Source organism: Chelonoidis abingdonii, chromosome 2, assembly GCF_003597395.2.
Source record: "Chelonoidis abingdonii isolate Lonesome George chromosome 2, CheloAbing_2.0, whole genome shotgun sequence".
In the NCBI taxonomy this organism is placed as follows: Eukaryota; Metazoa; Chordata; order Testudines; family Testudinidae; genus Chelonoidis; species Chelonoidis abingdonii.
The window spans coordinates 183869387-183892047 of NC_133770.1; the positions used below are offsets into that span (position 1 = coordinate 183869387).

General features: G+C 40.4%; 1 protein-coding gene across 7 annotated transcripts in view; it reads left to right on the forward strand.

Moving 5' to 3' along the window:
- The first annotated feature begins 1130 nt into the window (after window positions 1–1130).
- Window positions 1131–22661, forward strand: part of PHACTR1 (phosphatase and actin regulator 1) — a 479385-nt gene continuing 457854 nt past the window's right edge. For 4 of the 7 annotated variants that reach the window (XR_004375470.2, XR_004375469.2, XM_032793286.2 and 1 more), the window contains exons 1-3: window positions 1131–1462; window positions 3558–3684; window positions 15254–15400. Coding sequence is in view for 5 of the 7 variants with exons in the window: in XM_032793286.2 (XP_032649177.1) it covers window positions 3621–3684; window positions 15254–15400 (211 nt within the window). In the remaining 2 variants the exon portion in view is untranslated. Of the gene's footprint in view, window positions 1463–2262; window positions 2344–3557; window positions 3685–15253; window positions 15401–22661 lie in introns of those variants that run through there. The other 3 variants (XM_032793292.2, XM_032793291.2, XM_032793287.2) reach the window with 3 other exon arrangements.

Sequence of the window (22661 nt, forward strand, 5' to 3'; positions counted from 1 at the left end):
CCAAATAAATGTCTAATTCTTTTGTGAATTCCAAGTACTGAAAATCAATGATATTTTGTAGCATTGAGTTTCAGAGGTTATACCTGTTTCCTTGAACAGAATTTCTGTGGATATAGGAAGAGTAGTCTTGACCATGTTTCCTGACCTTCTTCCCACCTTAAAGTGCAGGAAGAGGAGGGGTGAAAATGTAGAGTCTACCAGTCACCCTTTTCTCCTCTTACAGATCAGAAGCAACAAGAGGATCCCAAGACTTGCTGGAAGGAGTGGTGTCCTGACTTAGATTCTGGGGACAAAACTAGGTGAAACTCAACAGCATTGGCTAAGTTTCCCTTTCGTTCCCTGGCTTCATTTGAACCAGGGGCGGCTCTAGACATTTCACCGCCCCAAGCATGGCGGCATGCCGGGGGGGGCGCTCTGCCGGTCGCTGGTCCCGCGGCTCTGGTGGACCTCCCGCAGGCGTGCCTGCGGAGGGTCTGCTGGTCCCGCGGCTCCACTGAAGCCACGGGACCAGCAGACCCTCTGCAGGCACATCTGTGGGAGGTCCACTGGAGCCACGGGACCAGCGAACCCTCCTCAGGCATGCCGCCAAAGGCGGCCTGCCTGCCACCCTCCCGGTGACCAGCAGAGCACCCCCCGCAGCATGCCGCCCCAAGCATGTGCTTGGAGTGCTGGGGCCTGGAGCCCCCTCTGATTTGAACCCCAGACTTTGTGAAGATTCCCCAAGGGGATTAAACAATCTGAACAGGAACCAATCAAAAATGTATTTTACAACATCTCTACTAAATATATAAGTCCATTTCAAAAACAGAAATAGCCTAATATTATTGAAAAGACATACAGTGGAAAAAATATTCAGTTTCCAATGTACATGGATTTGAATATTGAAGTTATTAGGAGATAAAATAGTGCCATTTGAGTTGATATATTTATGCAAGCTTTGACTGAGTAGTTTTGCTACAGTGCACTGCTATTTGGAAGAAAAATCTGAAACTGGATCAGACAACCACCCTATTTCGTTCTAGAAAATAACTAGCAATTATAATTACTCACAACGTTTTCTGGCTCAGAATAAAAGTGGCATTGCACAAAACCATACTGAACATTCATCGTGATTAGAAAATACTCCACACCTTGAAGAGCAGCGAAGCCATAAGAATAATTTTAAATGCAAATTAAATTGAGGGGGTAGCAAAGAGAACAGAGAAAAGACAGTAAAATAAAGCCTTTCAATTTCCTCAAATTAGCAGGCTAATGTAATATAAAAAGCAGTTCCACTCAGTCTGTACTAAGACATTTCATTTCATCATAATATAAAACAGCAGATCCATCACCTTTCTCTATTCTGTACCCTTGATTTCGAGGTTGAAGTGACAATTTGAAGCTGTTCACTCTGGCTCACCAACTGGTTACATTGCTTAGTCTTATTTCAAGCCAGTAGGATGAAAGGAGATCAGTAATATTGGTAAGTACCTATCTGCTAACCTGTGCTTTTATTTTTATTTTTAATTCTTTTATATAGTGTCTTTGCTCTTTAGCAATGTACATCTACTGGGAAAAGCTTCATCATGTATTTTGCACAAAGCTACATACTTATAGAAATGTGATGATTCCTAGAGACTATTATATGCATATATCCCACAGTGAGTTAATACAAAAAGTAGGAATATCACAGTGTGAGAGGCTTCTGGATAACTTGTGGCTTTTATGGCATCCTTGGAACATTTAATGCATTTAGTGCCTTTCTGAACTCTGCAAAACAGCCTTACCCAACACACAGCACCAGATAAAAATAGGAGTGATCTCTGAACAGTCTCATTATGACATAATTATTCATCTTACATTTACTGTAAAATACTTCATAGTCTCATTACTCTTGTGGTAAATAGTGAAAGGGGGTCCAGGTCAGTAAGAGTAAATTATTAGACAAAACAAAATGCTTCAATTAATCATTACAACACAATTCAGGTTTTCTGAGCTTCTGAAAGGGAAAGTGATCAAGATAAAAGCAAAAACCAAATTAATACAGGAACTTGATATAGGATTGGGGTTTTGTTTTTTTTTGCTTTTTTTCCTTGGGAAAGTTTTATCAGGGGTTTATTCCTTCAGTGTTGAGGATGTGGGGGAGTTGATAGTAGTGTCACCTTCTGTTGCTAAGTAACAACATCTCCTTGCCATTTTTATCAAATAAAGGAAGTCCAGTTGACGTTATGCATTATTCATCAGAGTTCCAATCAAACAATCAAAATTGTTTGCTTATGCTGGGGACATTTTAGTAAGATCAAGGAAACCCTCTCTCAAACTACAGGAGCTTCCACCACTGGCAGGCAGCTCTTGTTATTTGCAGTAAGTATCATTTGTTGTTCAGAATACTCCAACAAAGTGATATGTTGAAGAATTTTAGAAGTTTTCTCATTAGTATAGGTTTGTAAATTGAAAATGATTTCACATGTTGTTCCAAACAAATAGATTTATACTTTGGAATTCAAGACATTGCTTGAAGTGAGGATCATTCTTTCACATCACCTTAAAAGAAATGCTCTGAAAGAGGAGGGACTATTGATCTCTTTTTTTAAAAAATGAAGGTTATTGGTGATATTTATATAGCTGCTTATATGTCTATGCATATATGCTGGGAAAGATGCAAAGAAATGCCAGTGTATATATTTTCTGTACTGCTGGACTTCAAATATACAATATATATAATTGCTCTGTGAAGTGAAAGAAAATGCAGGAGGCAACAGAAAGGTAGGGAAAGGTTCATGATAATTGACATGTCAATGTGTGACCCACAAGAAACACCATATGTCAGAGGAGAGGTTAACTCATAGACTATATACCATAAATGGGTTCAAGGGAATACTGCAATGAAAGGGTCAGCCAAGAATCAATGCTAAGAGTGCTTGACATTACACTGACAATACCTGTTATCAGAGATGTTAAAAGCTGATGGTGTGAAGTCCTGCTGCTACTTTAAGTCAGTGTAAAGAAGGGGGCCAGGGGAAGAGTTTTTTGGTGGAATGGCATACCTGCTGAAGTGCAATCTATTTCTGTCCTGTCTGGTGAAATGTTTATGTTTTTAACATAAATATTATTATCATTTGTTTTACTGTAGTGCCTAGAGGCCCTAATCAGGTTGGGATCTTGTTGCACTAGGCATTGTACAGACATAAAGTAAAAGACAGCCACTGCCCCAAAGTCCTTACAATCTTAGCTTAAGACAGGATGCATCAGGTGGGTAAAATAAGTGTACGTTGTGGCGGGATGGAGGCTGTGGATTGGATATCACTGATAATTCTAGGAATCTTATTTGTGTTTGGTATTTCTATTTTCCTCATATTTTCTTCAGCTGAGGATATGAAAAATTATTCTTTGAAACTAAAATCTGTGGTTTAAAAATATTCTGTGCATGATGGTTTTAAATGTTTTCCCCTAGATGCACTCTGATATGCCAGATTGAGATGTTTTTTAAATACTGCATACAGAATTCTTTACTCAGAAAAAATCTGTGATTTTTATTTATATTTGTATGTTTGATATTTAGTTGGTTTTCCCCCCAGGAATTTGACTGATCACATCACTTTGAAAAGAAAGGCGTATTGGCAACAAAAAGTTCCTCCAAGATGGACTATTTTTTGGATGTTGAGTCCGCTCACAGACTGATGTTATACAATCAAGGAGCTCAAGGTAAAAAACTTGAGATAGAAAATCAGAAGTATAACTGTGTTACATACACCTCTACCCTGATATAATGTGACCCAATATAACATGAATTCGGATACAATGTGGTAAAGCAGTGCTCGGAGAGGTGGGGCAGGGCTGAGCACTCCAGTGGATCAAAGCAAGTTTGATATAACACGGTTTCACCTATAACATGGTAAGATTTTTTGGCTCCCGAGGACAGCGTTATATCGAGGTAGAGGTATATGGGGTCAAATTATGGCTGTTCGCTTGTAGATGAACTGTTGAAAGGTAAGAAAACACAGGGAGTCCTTTTCCCCCAAAACAGCAACACAAGAAGCCCAGGAAACAGTAAGTGGGTTGATTTTCTCCCTCTGAGCCTAAGAGCGATCCATTAAAGCAGCTGGCAGCACAGTCAAAACCAAAGGGTAGAACATGTTTGGTGATGAGAGATCTCTCCCTTGGCACAACAGGTAGTGCAGGGAAGGTAGGGCTGAGATTTGTGCTACACCTCTTGTACAGATGCATCAAGTGCAGCTGCTGTGTATGGCTTTCTCTGGTCCCTTGGACTCATGAATAATAGCCCCTTCCACTCACTTCTTAGGTGTGACAAGTGCTTTCCCTCTAAAAGTGCCTCCTTCCTTCCAGTGCTCCAAATGCTATGCAATTAATACTTTGGTGCATAATCTTATTTTTAAGGCTCTAGCTGAGTAGCACAAATTATATAGGAAAACTCCAAAGTGTTCCACTGCACAACTTCCAAACAACCTATTTGTACTGATTCATTAACATCCGTTACAAAATGTGGGCCCAATAGCATAGCGATAGTAGAATAGATACAGGAATTGGGTAACATTTTTCAAACAGATGTTTTAGTTGAAAAAAATTACTTTTTTTTCCAAAAGCAAAAACTTTTTAAATTAAAAAACTTTTTTTCTTAATTTTCTGCATTTTCTATGATATCTTAAAATTAAAAATTGGGGGTGATTTTAGTTTATACCTTTTTTCACTTTCTGTCAGTGGCAAAATGGAAAAGGGGGGGAGGCAGAAAGAAAGAAAAAAGTAAAAGGGGAAGGAAGAGGGAGGAAATAAAACAAATAACTCAAGAGATGTTCCTTTTTGAAATCTAGGGTGAAAAAAGAACACTGAAATGTTTCGTGAAAAAAGTCACCATTTTTCCACCATTTCTAATTTTTGGGAATCCAGTGAGGATACCAAAGACAGCCATTTATTGGGGAGGGAAGGGGGGAAGTGAAGGGATATCTTCAGGAATAATATTTTAATAGCATAACTTAAAGGCATTATAAAAAATTGTGAGGTTGGTAGATGTAAGGTCCAAATCAGTGGTTCTCAACCTATTTACCATCGTGGGCCGCATATGTTGTTCTCTTTGTGTTATGTGGGCTGCATCCACACACTATATATACCTCCTGTACGGCCCTGATGATGTCACATTGGCCCAGATGTGTGCTGATCTGGCTGCAAGCGGCTCACAAGCCACAGGTTGAGAACCCATGGTCCAAATAGGTCCATCCAGTTTCAGCCTTATTTTCATGTACTGCACTTTCACTTGAAAAGAAAGTCCAGGTTTTCTGTAACAAACTTCGTTCAGCTGCTAATCAAATGTATAGTTATCAGGGTTCCCCACCCACTCTGAACGCTGGGGTACAGAGGTGGGGACCCGCAAGAAAGACCCTCTATACTTATATTCTACCAGCTTAGGTTAAAACTTCCCCAAGGCACAAATTTCTTTCCTTGTCCTTGCACAGTATTGCTGCCACCACCAAGTGACTTACATAAAAATTCAGGGACGGGTCACTTGGAATCCCTATTTCCCCAAAATATCCCCCTAAGCCACTTCACCCCCTTTCCTGGGGAGGCTTGAGAATAATATACCAAATAATTGTCTTAACAATATGAACACAGACCGGACTTTTGTCTTCAGGACACTAAAATCAATCAGGTTCTTAAAAGAAAAAAGTAAAATAATCACACCTTGAAAATAGGATGGAAGGTAACTTTACAGGGTAATAAAAAGATTTAAAACACAGAGGATTCCCCTCTGGGCTCAGCTTCACAGTTACAAAAAAGGAATAAAACTGCCTCTGTAGCATAGGAAAAAATCATAAGCAAAACCAAAAGATAACCTAATGCATTTCCTTGCCCTACTTACAATTTCCATGGTTTTTGATGGATTATTCCAGACATATTTTCAGGAGATGTTATACCTGCTTGGCTTCTCCCTCCCTCTGGAGAGGGAACAAACAAAGAGAACAACAAACAAATCCTCCCACCCCAGATTGAAAGTATCTTCTTTTCTCATTGGTCCTTCTGATCAGGTGCCAGCTAGGTTATTTGAACTGCTTACCCCCTTACAGGTAAGGTGATTCAGTACAGCTGCCAAGGAGGGATTTTATGCTACTGCATACACAAAGGTTGTTACTCTTCCCTCTATATTTATGACAATAGTCAAACTAATAGACACTGTATGCCACACCAGGTTAGATTTTTTAAGGTGAAATGCACTTTCCACCTGCATAAAACCCAAGCATTCATGCTGTACACAGATGTGCACTACCCTCACCCCAGGATGTAAGTGTGGCACTGCTGCACAGCCAATTGCAGCTGCTATTCCAGTCAATGGGCTAGAATTTCATCTGCACACCACCTACGCAAGATGCACAGGGAAACCATTTAAAGGTAGATCTGCAGCTCTTCCCTTGTCCCATTGTAGCCTTCTGCATCAAACAGTGATAATTCATGACTTTAAGGACCTAGTAGGACCAAACAAATAGATTGAAAGCTACAAGGGGCAGAGGCCTGTTTTGCTGTGCTTTTAATTACTTCATCTCTAAAGTACTACGCACACCTGAGTACTGTGATAGAAATAATATTAATAATAAATCATCCTGCATCAGTATGAGGACAGACCCCTTATGACTCCACAAAAAGGAAAACTGAAATTCAGAAATCTGTAACTTGCCTGACTTATTATCTTAGATTTCCATACCAATTGACAAACATCCCATGCACTGAGTGAGGCAAGTGTTCTGTGGAAAAAAGTGTATCATAATGCATATGCACAAGAGGACCAAATTAAGATTGCACAGACATTCCTTAGCCTTTGAGTGCTTGATTTTGAAATCTTAACTTTCCTTTAACATAGATTTTGTATGTAATTTTCTAACTTTTTAAAAAACAAACTAAAAAAACAGAACTTCCATCATGAAGAATTATCACCACATAGATCATCAGCAGGGTGGTGACCTTTAGACCCACCACATAGACCTCTATCACTTGAATTAAGGAAGGAACTGGTAGTGGTAGTAGGGTGTCTTCCTCTTTGCAGACAAGCACCAGTGGATTTCACAGCTATGTAATGACAGTATAGGTATTGTGAGACTCAGGAATTCTGGGTTCAATACCAGGTTCTGACAGAAGTGTGCTGATATATAGTGGTTATAGAACCTTCTGCCCTCTCCCCACCAGCATCTCTGCCCTATTCTCCTTCCTAGACTCATGTCCCTTTGTCTGTCTGCTTTTATGCACCTCGTTGGTACCTGTCCCTTTCCTCTCCACTTCTAGTCCACTTGTTCCCCTCTGCTCCTATCTCCACCCTTCACCCAGGCTCCTGTCCTTATTATCTGTCTTTCACCCCATGCTCGTCAGATCTCTCCCCCACAGCTTTTGTAACCCTTTCACCACCACCACCACCTTTTCAGAGGTTCTAAATGTTGCCAATCTGGGCATATTGTCACAAACAGCAAAGAGAATATTTCTAGCACTAGGGTACCCCTTGCCAAATTTCAAGTCTGTCCTTCAAAGCATGGAGGCACTAGAGTTTCTCAATGTTACAGTTGTATGGTTTGGGTTTTGGTTTAATCCTGGGCAAAACAATGTATTTTTCCTTTACCTCATTCTTGGAAATGTCTAAGCCATTTTAACTGAAACTTTTTCAAAAATTCAACCTGAAGCAGGCACCTAGCATGAACATTTTAGTTCAAACAGTTAAAGTTTGGAAAAGTTATAAGCAACTGAAAACAGAATCTTACAGTGAAAAACTTTACACAACTTTAATTAGAGGTGTTGCTGCCAGATTCACCTAGAATGATTGCACGATGTTAAAATTTTATCTCAAATCATACTATCAAAGAATGTATTAGTATTTTTTTAAAACTGCATTTTGGTCAAGTCAAAAAGAGATGGCTATATTCTGTCATTAAATACACAGTGATCACAAATTAAATTATTACAGGTATTATTTTATTATTATCATTTTGTCTTATTTAAGTTATTACATTATAAACTGTAAGTGGAGCGTACTATAACATCAGGGCTTATTACTGTGAGAATATATTTATCCAGGAATCATATGTATGTAAAACATTACTCACATATGACCAGTTATGCTCCTTTCTAATGCTCATACACATTCTCACTCTTTCTTCTCCTATTAACCTCCCCTATTTCTCTAATCCTTAACATATTATTCTTCAGAATTTGATTTTAAAAGGAAATTAAAGTGAAAAGACAATAAATCAATCATTCCACTGTACATAATCCATATGCACATATAATCAACAACCAATTGAACCCTTGCATATGGCCATAGAAAAATACTCATAATTTCGATCTTTAATTTTTAAGTTCTTTTTAGAAATTCTTGGATCAAAACACAAAGAAAACTTCTGTCTATGCTATGTACAGCTATTGTGAACTCTACACAAGGGGAAAAGTGGCAAAAGGAGAGAATGTCAGTGATGAAATGCAGTCTAAGTGCAGCCAAACAGTTAATAGGCTCTTATTCTTACCTAATGAAAATTAGTAGATAATTATCCCATTCAATCAGCATCAGCTATATCCCAATTAAAATCAATTCATAGATGTTCCCAAAGAATAACTTACTCAAAATTTGCCCTAAAAAATCTGTTTTTCCTCAAAAACTTAAGACTTCAACACAAAATATCATATAGTTAGGGCTATTTCCAGATCACTGAAGTTTCTTTCAGTTATATACATCAAAAACACATCACTTTCTGTACAGTTAAAACTACACGGTTCAAGCTAAATATGTTAGTACATTGAGAAGATATTAGAAAATAAACAAAACAACTCAAGTAAGCTCTTCTGCCATTAGGAGATAACGCAGCATTTTGCAAGTAATGATTCCTGAAGTCTTGTTGGAACAGAAGTCAGAATGGCAGGTGTATTGCAAATAAATATTCATCTTTAAAATATTGTTATTAGAACTGGTTAAAAATGAAAAAAAAAAGCAGTTTCACAAGAAACTTCAAACTTGTTTTCATTTCAAAAAGCTTGAAATGGATTGATGACTTTGGTGGGTGGTAGGCATTTTTTGTTTTTTAATTCCTAAAATTTGTCTAAAAAAAATAGCAAAAATGTTATCAACGTGAGTATTAAAATTTTGTGTTCATCAAACACCAAGTTTTCAGTAAACAAAAAACCCAATAACGTTTTGATAATTTCTAATTACAATTTTGAAAAAGTCAAAAAGGCACAGCATTTTTCATGGAAAATGAAAATTTCAACAAGTCAACAACATTTTGCAAAACAAACAAAAAATTATAAAGGCCCTTTATCAGTGGGTTCAAATAGATTGGTAAAACAAATTTGACCAGCTCTAATTGTAATTTAACATACTGAATTTAATCTTTTAAGTAACCGTGAATGTGCAATATCTAGTTTCAAATATGTCCCTCTGCCCTTCCCAGTGTTTCTATGTGAAGTGCTTTGAAATCATGGAGGAAAAAGTCCATCTAATTTCTAACTATATATGTCCTGGATATAGAGACATTTTTATTTAGAAAACTACTAGCATTTATTAATTAAAAAATTGCTCCCTATGAATATTTTCCAATATTTAATTAAATGCCATTGTTTCCATGAATGTTCCTGTCAGTAAATTTGTTTACAAAAATTTGCACAGAAGAGCTGGAAATATGGTAGATGCAAACCATTTAAAAATTTGAATAAATAGTCAAAGAAACATTTTTTGTAGTATTTACCCAGCTGTAGTCAAAGTGAATATGTGCCAGGCACAAGGATTTAGAGCTAGGTAGGCAAAAACTGCATTCCAAACAAGTGAGCAGAAAAGCCCACATTTTATTCTTTGTTTACAATAAATACAAACTCATCTTTGGACACATCTTTCCACCTCCATCCATCACTCAGTATGTTAACTGCAGCAAACAGATTCCATCTTTCAGCTCTGTAAGGATGGCATCAGCAGGAAATTATTCAATGAAGGGTCTGATCCTGGAAGATGCTGAATGTCCTCAACTCTCACTGAAATCAAAGTTGCAGGCTCAGGCCACTAAGTTGAACCTTTGTTTAGTGTGTTGTTTCACCAGATGAAACTATGCTTACTATAAAACAAAAGTTTTCAATGGTCTCTAAGAATATGATCCAACTCCCACTGAAGTGAATGGGAATAATTCTACTCACTTTCCAAAAGTCATGCCCTAAATTTGTTTTAATGACTATTTTTACAATATGTTTATTTTGCAAATGAAAAATGCTTTCCTAACTGAGGAACTGATGATACTATATACAATATTTCCAGCGCAGAGGGTAATTTTCTTTCATCCTCATTACTGTTAATTCCTGTTGATTGGCTGCTACAGTTTACAGTCCACTACAAATGTTTGCTTTATCATAATCTAAATGTTTGAAATTACTAAATATATTCCAACTCTTGGCTTATGCTTTGATCTTACAAATCAAAATGCTCGATTAAAAATTGGCATGAAATTTGAAAAGAAAATATTTTTTAAAAAACAGCTCGGCCCATAACAGAAATATATGCTACTTCCAGCACTGTTTCATTGTGGTAGGCCATATGATTCTATAAAATGAACATATACTGTAGCAACTTTTGTTAAACTTAGTTAATAATGTACTGTCATGGCTAAACCTGATAGTTATTGGACATCTGAGACTTGCTGATTGACAGACATTAAATAGAAACCTAGCATTAACTGCTGAAGGAAATAATATCAGCTAGAGGACTACAGAATTGGCCCTAAATTGCTAGTGATCACATTCTCAACCAGCCAGTAGAAAAATGCACTTTTATTGTTAGTCATGTGTAACATAGTAGCACCTAGGGACTCCAGCCAAGATGGAAGAGGGCAAGTGGGGGGGAGGGGGTACATTGTATTAGGTTTTGTCCATACATACAGCAAGAGTCATCTCAGACCTGAAGTGTTTAGAATCTAAATAGACAAGACAGGAAGGGTCAGAGGGAAAAAAGTATCATTATCCATATTTTAGAGATGGGAAACTGAAGCACAGATAGATTATATGACTTGCCTTGGTCATATAAAAAGTGCGTGGCAGCACCAGGAATTGAACCCAAGTCTCCCAAGTGTCAAGCCAGGCAGGGTCTTAACTACAAGATGGGTATGGTCCCCTTATTTCCCTTAATATATATGGATATGGAATTCAAGGTGTTGGTTTTAGCGTATAAATCCCTAAATGATTATGGACCTTGTTACATGACAGATCACATCTCTCCCCAGGATATCCTGAGATCAGCAGAGACACTCAAGCTGGAGTTCCCTCAATATATACAAGAGTTAATCTTCTGAGTAACCTTTTTATTCTGTTTGCTAAGGCTGCTAAAGAAGAAGTGGGGCTGAGGTACATGTATTTCTGGGGGAATCCTCAGTGTATGTTATGATTTTTAATTTTAATGATAGGTGGTCAGAGCACTGGATGGGCCTCTATAGTTACATTACATGAAATAAAACTACATTAAAGGTATATTATTAAGGTTGTAAAGTCAAGCATTTGAGTTAGCTTGTGCAACCTTAATTTGATTCTCTTGTGCGTGTGCATTATGATACAGTCTTTATTAACATGATCACATACTATTTTTTCCAAACAATCCCTGCCTTGTCCACAATCAGTGCACAGGATGGACAGTGCTCAATTAATGAGTAGCTATTCAAAATTTTGTGTTCTCCTCATTGTTTAATATGTGGCCCTATGCCTTATTTATTGCATATTATTCAAGCCCTACTTTGAAGACAGAATTATTAATATCCTCATGGGCTTTTCTATGGCACTCATTACTATAGTATCTGAGTCCTTCCCAAATATTAATGCATTAATTTTCACAACTCGCGTGTTAGATGCAAGGTATTATTATTCCCAGTTTATAGACTGGAAACTGAGGCACAGAGCGTAAGATCCAAGCATTCACTAATTTTGGGGGCCCAATTTGAAACAATTGGGACGTGATTTTTCAGAGCGCTTAGCATTATATAGCATTCTATATCTTCAAAGCACAGCCCCTACTGACTTCCATTTCAGCTCTGAGTGCTCAGGGCTTCTACAAATCAGACCCCGGGGTACCAAACTGGGGACTCTCTAAATGAGGAACACCGAATTAGTGACCATGTCTGAAAAGTTGTGTTAAATGACTTACCCAGCATCACACAGGAACTCTGTTGCAGAGGCAGGGACAGAATCCAATTCTTTGGCACAGCTTTCAACTGTCTTAACCGTGAGAGCATCCTTTCTCTTTCCCTGCCTCATTTACTACTACATATGTTCCAAATTCAACATCAAATGAGGCAGAGGTTCTACTGAGAATAGCCTCCTTCTCTGCACAACCTTGCTCTACCCCCAGAGCAGATGTGTCCTGTGCACTGAATGACACAGGGCCAACTTCTACTGGCGAAAGAAACACCAGGATATTAGCGAGACAAGGTGTTTCTTTCGCCAGTAGAAGTTGGCCCAATAAAAAATATTATCTCAACCACATCGTCTCCCTGATTAGCTAGTGAGATTCGATAGGATCACAGTCTAAGATAATATGGTTGCACACATTGTCAGATAATACCACTAAACCACCTCAGAAATATTAAAGCTCTGTGTCAACATTTATTAGATTTAAGAGCAGATTTCAAATCTCTCTTGACTATACCTAACAGTACAACCATGGAAAAGTGTTCAAAGTGCCTCAGCATATTAATAGCATCTACTGCCATGAAAAGTAACAGACAAGAATAGTTTGAATTTTCAGGGGTGAGTGAAGGAACTGTCCTACAATAACTTAACCCTGCTAAAGCCATAATGGCTGCCCACACAGCTACTGCTACCGTGACATCTTTTGGAATTGCTGTCACAAAGAGCAATCTTTAGAACTACAGATGGGCACAAGCTGTGAAAGTTGGCATCTGGCTCTGAACTTCCCAAAAGTTCAGGAGCATTCAGACTTGGGTTCGATTTTCAGCCAATTATATAGATAGGCTTGAGCCACAAAGAGATTCAGATTTCTGTCTAGGCTTAAACTTCCCAATAATTTAGGAGTAGATGAGTTTCAGATCTGAAGTTCAAGTACATACCCATCTCTATTTTCAAATTCCTGTGCATTTTGAACAGAAGGAAACTAAACAGCGCTACTTGTTCTATGACATTGGTATTTGGATAAACTATCCTTGTCCTACCTCACTGCTTTGGAAGGGATGGGGGAGACTTAAAACACAACAGGAAAGTAGGTTTTTGTTTGGTCAACGATACCAATGACTAATTCAAAATAAAATAATTTAGAGAAATGAACAACTTACTGGCTACAAGTAGTTCAGATACTTTCTTTGAGGAAAGATGGGTCGATTGGAATGAACTGACCCAATAAATAATAATATATGCCTCTACCCAGATATAACGCTGTCCTCGAAAGCCAAAAAATCTTACTGCGTTATAGGTGAAACCATGTTATATCGAACTTGCTTTGATCCGCTGGAGTGTGCAGCCCCCCCCATCCGGAGCATTGCTTTACCGTGTTATATCCGAATTCATGTTATATCGGGTCGCATTATATCAGGGTAGAAGTGTACATTTTATAATAACCATGTGGACACCTACTGTAACTCAATTCAACTCTACTGAATTCCCTCATCTTTCATATTTCTCATCTCTTTTACTATTTATGTGAGAAAATAATTTGTGTAGTCTATTATTCTGTTTATCTTTAATGATGTTAGCATTTATTATTATTATTATTATTATTTTGTTTAACAGCACCATATAGAGATTCCAACTGAGATTGGAGACCCAATGTGCTAAACAGTCTAAGAGACAGCCCCTGCCATTTAAATAGACAGGACAGAAAAGGGCAGGAGACAGGAAGTATTCTCTTTACTTTACAGCTGGAGAACTGGGTCACAGATATTTGCCTATGGCCACAGAGAATGTCTGCAGCAAAACTAGCAATTAAACCTAGATCTCCTGAGTCCCAGTCCAATGCCTTAACCACAAAACCATTTTTTGTTTCTAAAAATAAGATTTAAGGGCATTTATGCCTTATAGATACAGAGCAAAATATTCAAAAGCACCAAAAGGCTATAGAAGCCTATATTCCAAGCTCTTGGACCCAAATCCCAAAATGTATTTAGGCACCTAACTCCCATTGATTTCAGTGGGAGTTAGGCATCCAAATACCTTTGAGAATCTGGGCCTAAGTCACTTTTATAAATGAAACTGAGGTTCCTAGGTCACTTAGGCACTGAAAAATATATTACCTATAAATGGTTCCATTATTGTCAGTGTGTTTGTCCACAGAAAGGAAAATTTATGCATACATAGGGGTTGGGGAGTTAAGCAGTTCAGTCTTGTGGCAGCCTTTCCAACAATGAAGAGGGTCCTAGTTTGATATTCCCCAAATCTGACCTTACAGACTGAACTTTCAAGGAGCTTTGCACGTCTCAAAATACTGTCAAAAGTTTTCAACTACTCTAGGAGCTGGTGCATGTTGTGGTTGGTCCTCAGACTGCTGCTTTTTCTTTCCCCACTTACAGGAAGGGGGGAGGAGGTGTGGAAGAAACAAACTTTTCTTTTCATATTGAGGATTATATGGAACGAGCATAAATATTAGAACACGAACTGATTAAAAGGAAAAGCGAGTCCCTCTCCAGCAACTGTAATGTCAGGTCACCTTAGAGTCACAGCCTGTCCTGTTTCACCGCCTCCTCAGCTGTACCAGCAGCCACTGGTGCTGTCATTCCCACCTCCGCGTGCCTCAGCAGCCTGGCCGCTTGCCCAGGGAAAAGGGGATGTGTGTCTCTCTCCCACACTTGCTCCCCCAAGCAGACACTTCCGTCACACAACGCTCCCAGCCCCGAATCAATGGAGCGGTGCTCAGGTTCCCTCCCTACCCCACTGGCCATTCTAGTCACCAGCCAGTAATTGTTGGCGATAATCAGCTCACTTTAGCCCTGGGATATCGCCCTCCCCGCTGGGGCGAGGGGAAGATCGGCGGGGGGGACGGGGGACGCTGTGCTGCGCCTGCAGGTGACCCCTGGCCCTGCCCCCTCCGCCTGTGCTGGGGCTGCAGGGAGAGGGGCTGGCAGGGCAGCGTTTCCCGATCTCGCTGCTCCAGTCCAGAGATCCTTAACGGGTTTTCCCTGCTTCTCCCTCTTTCTCTCTTTTCCTCTCTTTTCCCTTCCTCTGCTCCCCCCTCCCCCTCCTCTGTGTGTGCGCCTCTTCCTCTTCCCTCCCTCCTTCTCCTCTTTTCCACCCCACCTCTCTCGCCTTTCTCTCTCGCCAGCTCGCCGGGCGACCCTGCTCACCGTACCCACATTAATGGCGGCATCTTCCGAGGAGGAGATAGACCGGAGACCCATCAGGAGAGTCAGGTCCAAGAGTGACACCCCTTACCTCGCAGAGGCCAGGATCTCTTTCAATCTTGGGAGAGGTAAGAGCGACCCCTCTCCCTGTCCATCCCCCCTCCGGTGCACTCACACCGACACACGCCCCAGTGCTCATCCCTTCCCTGGCACCCACCCCTTCCCATCCTGCTGCTGTTGCTGCTGCACTCCACTCTGCCTCTTTGTGTCTGCTGGGTGCAGGGCGCTGCTGAAGGTATGTGAAACCCTGACATGTCACGGTCACACAAGCATTTCTCCCCTCCCTTCGCTCCCCAGCCGTGAGACACTGGTGCAATACAAAATGAACTGGCGAGAGAGGGCAGCATGCATGGGCAGGAGGGGAGGACTAAGACGTGGTGGTGGTGGCAGCGTTCAGTTCCTGTCATGGAGTAAGCAAGCAGTGCAGTAATTTCCCCCTCGAAGTTTTTTTTGGGGGGGGGAAGGGAAAAGAGACCTACACAGTACCACAATCACCCCTAATATATCTTTCCTCATTTATCTCCCATCTGGGTCTAGATACCTAACTCTCCCCAGACATTCCCTCCATCTATCCTCCTCCCAGCTTTCCAGAATGCCCTCTCTTTTCACACCTCATTCTTTCCCCAGACTCTTCATTCTCTCTTCCCTTTCACCCAAAGACCTTATTCCCCACCCCTTTCCTCAAACCCTTCCCTTTTCCTCTATGCCCCTTATTCTCTCTCCAAATCTTTCACTTGGTCCCTCAAACCACTTAGTCTCCCTATCCTCTGCCCCCAAACTACTCTCCCCGCAAAAGCTGTCTCCTCTTTCTCTACCAAAGAGCCCTACATCCCTCATTCTTTCTTCCTTTTCTTTCTCCTAACATCCCTCCTCCTGTTACCATGCTCCTCCTTCCCCATCTGTCCTCCAACCCCCTTTACTCCCAAATCCCCCTTTCTTCTTCCCTGTCCCCAACACCTATTTCCCTCCTCCCAAATTTCCTTCTCACCTCCCTATCCCTGCACACTCTCATTCTCCCTTTCCTCTCCCCTTCCCTCAAGCCCCTAATTCTCTTTCTGTCCTCTCCAATAATACTCTCTCTGCCCCCAACCCTACATCTCTCTCTGCAGACTCTTCATTCTATTCTTCCTTTCCTCAACCCCTAGAATCCCTTCCCTTTCTCATAGCCCATCATTCTTTTCCCTCCCCGTCAAACTACTTTTCCTTCTGCCTTCTCACCAGTCTCCCCTTCTGCCCAAATGCATTCATTCCTCCCCTGAAATCACCCACATTGTCCCCCTTATAATTTCTCCAGTCTTTCCTCCCATGCCTCTGTCCCCAAGATTAGTCTGAAACTTACACCTATATCCTTCCCACTCTCTCTGCCCCATGAGATCCCATGTTCTCTCACAATCACCCTGACATTCCCTCTCTCTATCTCTCAATGTGTCACATCCTTCCTGTTTGCTCCACCTTTCCCAGGTCTTCTCTCATCCCTCCAGCTCCCCAAATTCACCCCTCTTCTTTCTGCATCCATCCTGCATCTCTTCCCCCCACCTCCGCCACATAGACACTGCCCCCGGAGCTGCCCTCCAGCTCCCTTTTCACCTCTCTTCTTTTTGTCTCCCTGTCCTTGAGGTCCTCCAACATTATGCCTGTTCCCTCCCAGATCTCCTTTCACATTACTCCTGCCATCCTCAAGGTCCTTTCCCACCAGGCCTGTTCCCTTCCCCTCTCCTTTGGGCCATTCCCCTCCTCAGGGTCTCCTGCCCATGGTGATCCTCCCTTTACCTGCCCTCAAAAGTGAGGAAAGGAGGAGACAGCTGCTCCTGGGTGGTTACTCAGTTTCCTCCATACCAGACCAGGCTCCCCTTGCATAGGAGGGAAAGAATTGAGATAACTTTAGAGAGGAGTCTCAGCTTCAGTCTCCTGACTTTCCCACCAGGGTACACTGAAAGTAACTCTACTGGCAGGATCCGACAATGCAACTCCCTTGTTCAGCAGAGTCCCTCAATTCAACAGACGTATTGGAGCATGAGCTTTCGTGGGTGAATACCCACTTCGTCAGGTGCATCTGACGAAGTGGGTATTCACCTACGAAAGCTCATGCTCCAATACGTCTGTTAGTCTATAAGATGTCACAGGATTCTTTGCTGCTTTTACAGATCCAGACTAACACGGCTACCCCTCTGATACTCAATTCAACAGCTCACTGTGGGAAGAGAGTTTGACTGAGAGCTCCTGCTTCCTATGTTGCAGTGTCTCTCCCTTCCCACTCAGAAGGTTGCAAATTTGAGGTGATAAAGATGTAGTTATTTTCTCCTCCAGACTGATTCTGGTGCGGGACAGATTCGTCCCCTTTGTCCTCACTATAATTACACCCTTGGTAACTAGTAATATGCAGGTTGTGTTTACCATTGACTGTGACTGGTTGCTTATGTTGTTTGCAGTATGATTATCCCTTTCTGGTCATGATTAGTTTTTAAAAAAATATTGAATAAAGCTTTAGGTTGGCTGGATGACATTTCAAGGCAGGAGTTAGAAAGTGATGCCAATAGGTGGCACTGATTTTAAGGAACTGAAAGTGAAAACAGACAAGACGTAGGGGTGTGGGAAGGGGTTGGTGGTGTGTAGGAAGTGATGAAGTGTAAATGAAAACAGGCTGTGCATGGTTACTCGACTGCTGAAAGTAACTCCATGTTGGCCTTCACTGTCACAGGTGACATTATGCCTTGGAGTTTAAATAGATTATCAGTTGAGAGAAAGGTATCTTCAGGTCACCTAGTGCCTCACATTTCTACACTGAGCTGGACTTGCAGTCATTACTACAGCAAGTCCTGGAAGGTCAGGTAGAATGCTGCTCTTTCTTTCTTCTGTAATTCCTATGAAAATTGGATAGGTACATGTAGTTCCCTTTTTAATTTATGTGTTTTAAAGTTCCATTTCTAACATCTCAGGAATGGACTTCCTTTAAAGGGAATAATTCAAAGAAGTAGCACTGGAAAGATTTGTGAAGAAACAGAATAAAACTGTTTAAAGCACTGCGAGTGGATGTTTTCATTAATCCATCTGGCACTGGGTAGTTTGAGTGTATGTTTAAAAAAAAAATTGCTTAGCAACCCGTGTTTAAGTTAGTGAGCTAACTCAGTGAAATATGCCAGTGATATCTGCTCCATTGTTGAGCTTTTGGTTTTATTTTTGTGACTGTTTTCCAAGAATGCATAAACCAAGGGCCCGTAATTTCAGAAGGACCCTTACTCCAAAGAACCAGTTTTATTTTAAAGATGGTTAAACTTCTACTGGATCTGGTTATGTTGTATGGTGTAGGGTTAGGTTTTGAAAACCTCTTGTTTATAAGGAATGGTGTGTTTGTATATTTTTATGTTCATATAAATTGTTTGTGGCAAAAAGTATTTTTGAACTTATCTGCTGAATTTTAGGTTTAGCAAACAAACTTTGTGTACATCTTATTAAGAATTACTTTGAATATTTTATCTTTTTAGGAATATTGGTACATAGTTATCCCTTAAGTTATTGTATGTGTAGCTTGCATGAAACAATTAAAGGTGCAATTAAACAAGAACGCTTAATTCATAGCTGCCCCCCCAATGAACTTTTACTTTGTATACTTATTGCTTATTCAGGGGAAGAGCTGTGCTCTCTGGTATCAAATGGTATTCACTGCAGAAAGTAGAAGCACATACTGTATGTTGGACGGAGCTCATTTGGAATCTATCTGTGTCATAAACAGATAGTTAAGGGTTAATGCTTCTTTTACCTGTAAACAGTTAAGAAGTTCGCCTAGCCTAGCTGACACCTGACCAGAGGAACCAATGGGGAAACAAGATGTTTCAAAAGGAAGGAGGGAAGTTTTCCTTTGTTTAGAGTTTCAGTTTCAGCTGCAGTGAAAAAGATCAAGAAACCAGCCTCTTATCAGAGTAGTACGTTTTTTAGAAAGGGATAAATAGGTTTATGTTTATTTTCTTTGTAACTTGTCTTGGTACCATTAAGGGATTTATCAAAGTTGGGTATTCTTGTGTGTATTAGGATGCTCCCCTGGGCAAAAATCTTCTGTGTCTTGAATCTGTTGTCTGTGAGAGTAGCTGGTATGCTAATCTCTCCCAGAGGGTTTTCTTTTACCTTTCTTATCTTTAATTAAAAGCCTTTTTTCTTAATACCTGATTGATTTTTTTCCCTTGCTTTTAGATCCAAGGGGGTTTGATCTGGATCCACCAGGAGTTGGTGGGAGAAAGGAGGGGGGATGGTTAATTTCTCCTTGTTTTAAGATCCAAGGGGTTTGGATCTGTGTTCACCAGGAAATTGGTGAAGTCTCTCAAGGTAACCCAGGGAAGAAAAGTAGTGCTTGGGGGTAGTGGCAGCGATACCAGATCTATGCTGGTAATTAAGCTTAGAAGTGTCCATGCAGGTCCCCACATCTGTAACCTAAAGTTCAGAGTGGGGAAGGAATCTTGGCAATCTGTATCTCTTCTCTTTATGTGTCCATTGTTAGTACTGTTTCTTAATTGTGAAACTACCAGATATTACTTTTTTCTTATTTAAAATCTAATTACTGCATTGGTGTAGAGCTGAGAGGTTTAGGGTCAGGGAAAGACTCCAGAGCACATATGAACATGAGGAGCTGTTCATTCCAGGTAGTGCTGAATAGAATGTCTGTGTGCTACCAAGAAAAATGGACTCTAACAATTCATTGTTTTGAGTAACTCTCTCTCTCTCTCTGCTTTGTATCTGCCGTATTTTCCTGTATGTCCATGCGTGTGAGCTGTGTGTTTCTGTGCGAGTGCGTATATAACTGCGTCCTTGTATATGGAGAGGAGAAGCGAGGTGGAAATGAGGAAGGAATGTCATTTCCCCTACTCAGTGATGCAGTCAGGACTAAATTGATGCTTAGGGCACAGGAAATCTCTCTTTCCCTACACAACTATGGTTTACTTCCCATTTAATACATTTCATGTGTACACTCTTGCTGCTCAAACACAGCCTATAGTGTTTTTCCTGCCAGCTGCTACAAGCAGGGTTGCATCCCCTTTTGATCCGGTCATTGTCTTGTTCCAGGATAGTCACTGGGATAGGATGCAGAGTGCTGTTGCTTTGCTTTATTTGAACTTTAAATCCATTATTATTATCTTTATGCAGATGGAGTTAGTGCTACACTTTTCCACCCTTAAATTTAATGGCAACCACTAGTTAACAGCAAACAGTCTTATTTATCTACTTCAGCTGCAAGTTATAATTATACCATTACTGCTGTTATCTGTATTGTTGCCAGATTGCACACACACAGGCAATTACATAATTTGGGTAGAGGAAGGAGTTGGTATGTTTCTCAAAAACAATTTATAAACAATTAAGCAAGGCGAACTTTATCTGCCCCTCCAATCAGATTATATTAATAGTTTATTTTTCACGTTACTTTCTTTAATTAGTTTTCAAATAAATATTTGTTTGTTTCCAAATACTGATCAATTATAGTATTATAAATATTCCCTACTGTGAATTTCCAAATGCTGTTCAATTAGTATACTTTATCATATCTTATTCAAGCCTTCTTGGACTGATTAAAAAGAAACAAAGCTGTTTTCCAAACTAAGAGAACTATTCTCCCTACTGATGTACACATGCCAATCCTAGTAATCACAGGTTTCAGAGTAGCAGCGTGTTAGTCTGTATCCACAAAAAGAACAGGAGTACTTGTGGCACCTTAGAGACTAACACATTTATTTCACCATAAGCTTTTGTGGGCTACAGCTCACTTCTTTGGATGCATAGAATGGAACACACAGACAGAAGATATTTATACATACAGAGAACATGGAAAGGTGGAAGTAGCCATACCAACTGTAAGAGGCATATTGTGGAGATGAGCTATCATCAACAATGGACGAGGGGAGAGAAAAAACACAACTTTGAAGTGATAATATGAATGACCCATAGAAGGTGTGAGGAGAACTTAACATGGGGAAATAGATCAATTCATTGTAATTGACCCAAGCAATTCCCAGTCTTGTTTAACCTAAGTTAATTAATATCTAATTTACATTAATCGAGTTCAGCAGTCCCTCTCTTGGAGTCTGTTTTGAAGTTTTTTTTGTTACAAAATTGCCATCCCGCAGGTCTGTTCATTGAATGACCAGACAGGTTAAAGTGTTCTCCACACTGGTTTTGATTGTATAATTCCTGATGTCAGATTGTGTCCATTTATTCTTGCATGAGACTGGTCTGTTTGGCCAATATACAGGCAAAAGGGCATTGCTAGAGCAACCTGATGGCATATATCAACTTCGTAGATGTACAGGTGAATGAAGCCCCTGATAGCGTGGCCTGATTTGGTTGGTCCTATGATGGTGTCACTTGAATAGATAGTGGACAGAGCTGGCATAAAGCTTTGTTTGCAAGGATCAGGTTCCTGGGCTTGTGTTTATGTGTAATGGGTGTGCCAGTTGCTGGTGAAGTGTTTGCTTCAGGTTGGGAGGCTGTCTGTAAGCAAGAACTGGTCTGTCTCCCAAGATCCGTGAGAGTGAGGGATCATCTTTCAGGGTAGGTTTTAGATCTTTGATGATGCACTGGAGAGGCTTTTGTTGGGGGCTGAAGGTGATGGCTAGTGGCATTCTGTTATTTTCTTTATTGGGCCTGTCCTGTAGTAGGTGGCTTCTGGGTACTCTTCTGGCTCTGTCAATCTGTTTTTTCACTTCATCGGGTGGGTATTGTAGTTTTAACAATGCTTGATAGAGAACTTGTAGGTGTTTATCTCTGTCTGAGGGATTGGAGCAAATGCGGTTGTATCTTAGAGCTTGGCTGTAAACAATGGATAGTGTGGTGTGTCCTGAACGGAAGCTGGAGGCATGTAGGTAACTATAGCAATCAGTAGGTTTCTGATATAGGGTGGTGTTTATGTGACCATCGCTTATTAGCACAGTAGTGTCTAGGAAATGGATCACTTGTGTGGATTGGTCTAGGCTGAACAAAAATCAGTAATATTACTGACTGCAAAGAAAAGTGGGTTTGGTCTCTGGACAGATATGTGGAGTCAGCAGGTACTGCTCTTGAAATAGTGATTAACTCACAAAAAAGCAACATTAAATCACAGTTGCAGGGATTGGAGGGAGCAGGATAAGGAGGCTGATGAATGGCTGAAGAAGCCAGAAAATTCTCAGAAGAAGCTGTTTCTGTGGTGAAGAGACCGGGGATGGAACATGAAGTGGAACAACAGTGAGTGTTGGCCAATCCTTCAACTGAATCCTTCTTTAGTTGAAACCAAAGGGATCTTATGTTTTCACATGCAGTGGCATCTTTCCCACAAACTTGGGTGAACAACTGATTATTTTGGTTCTC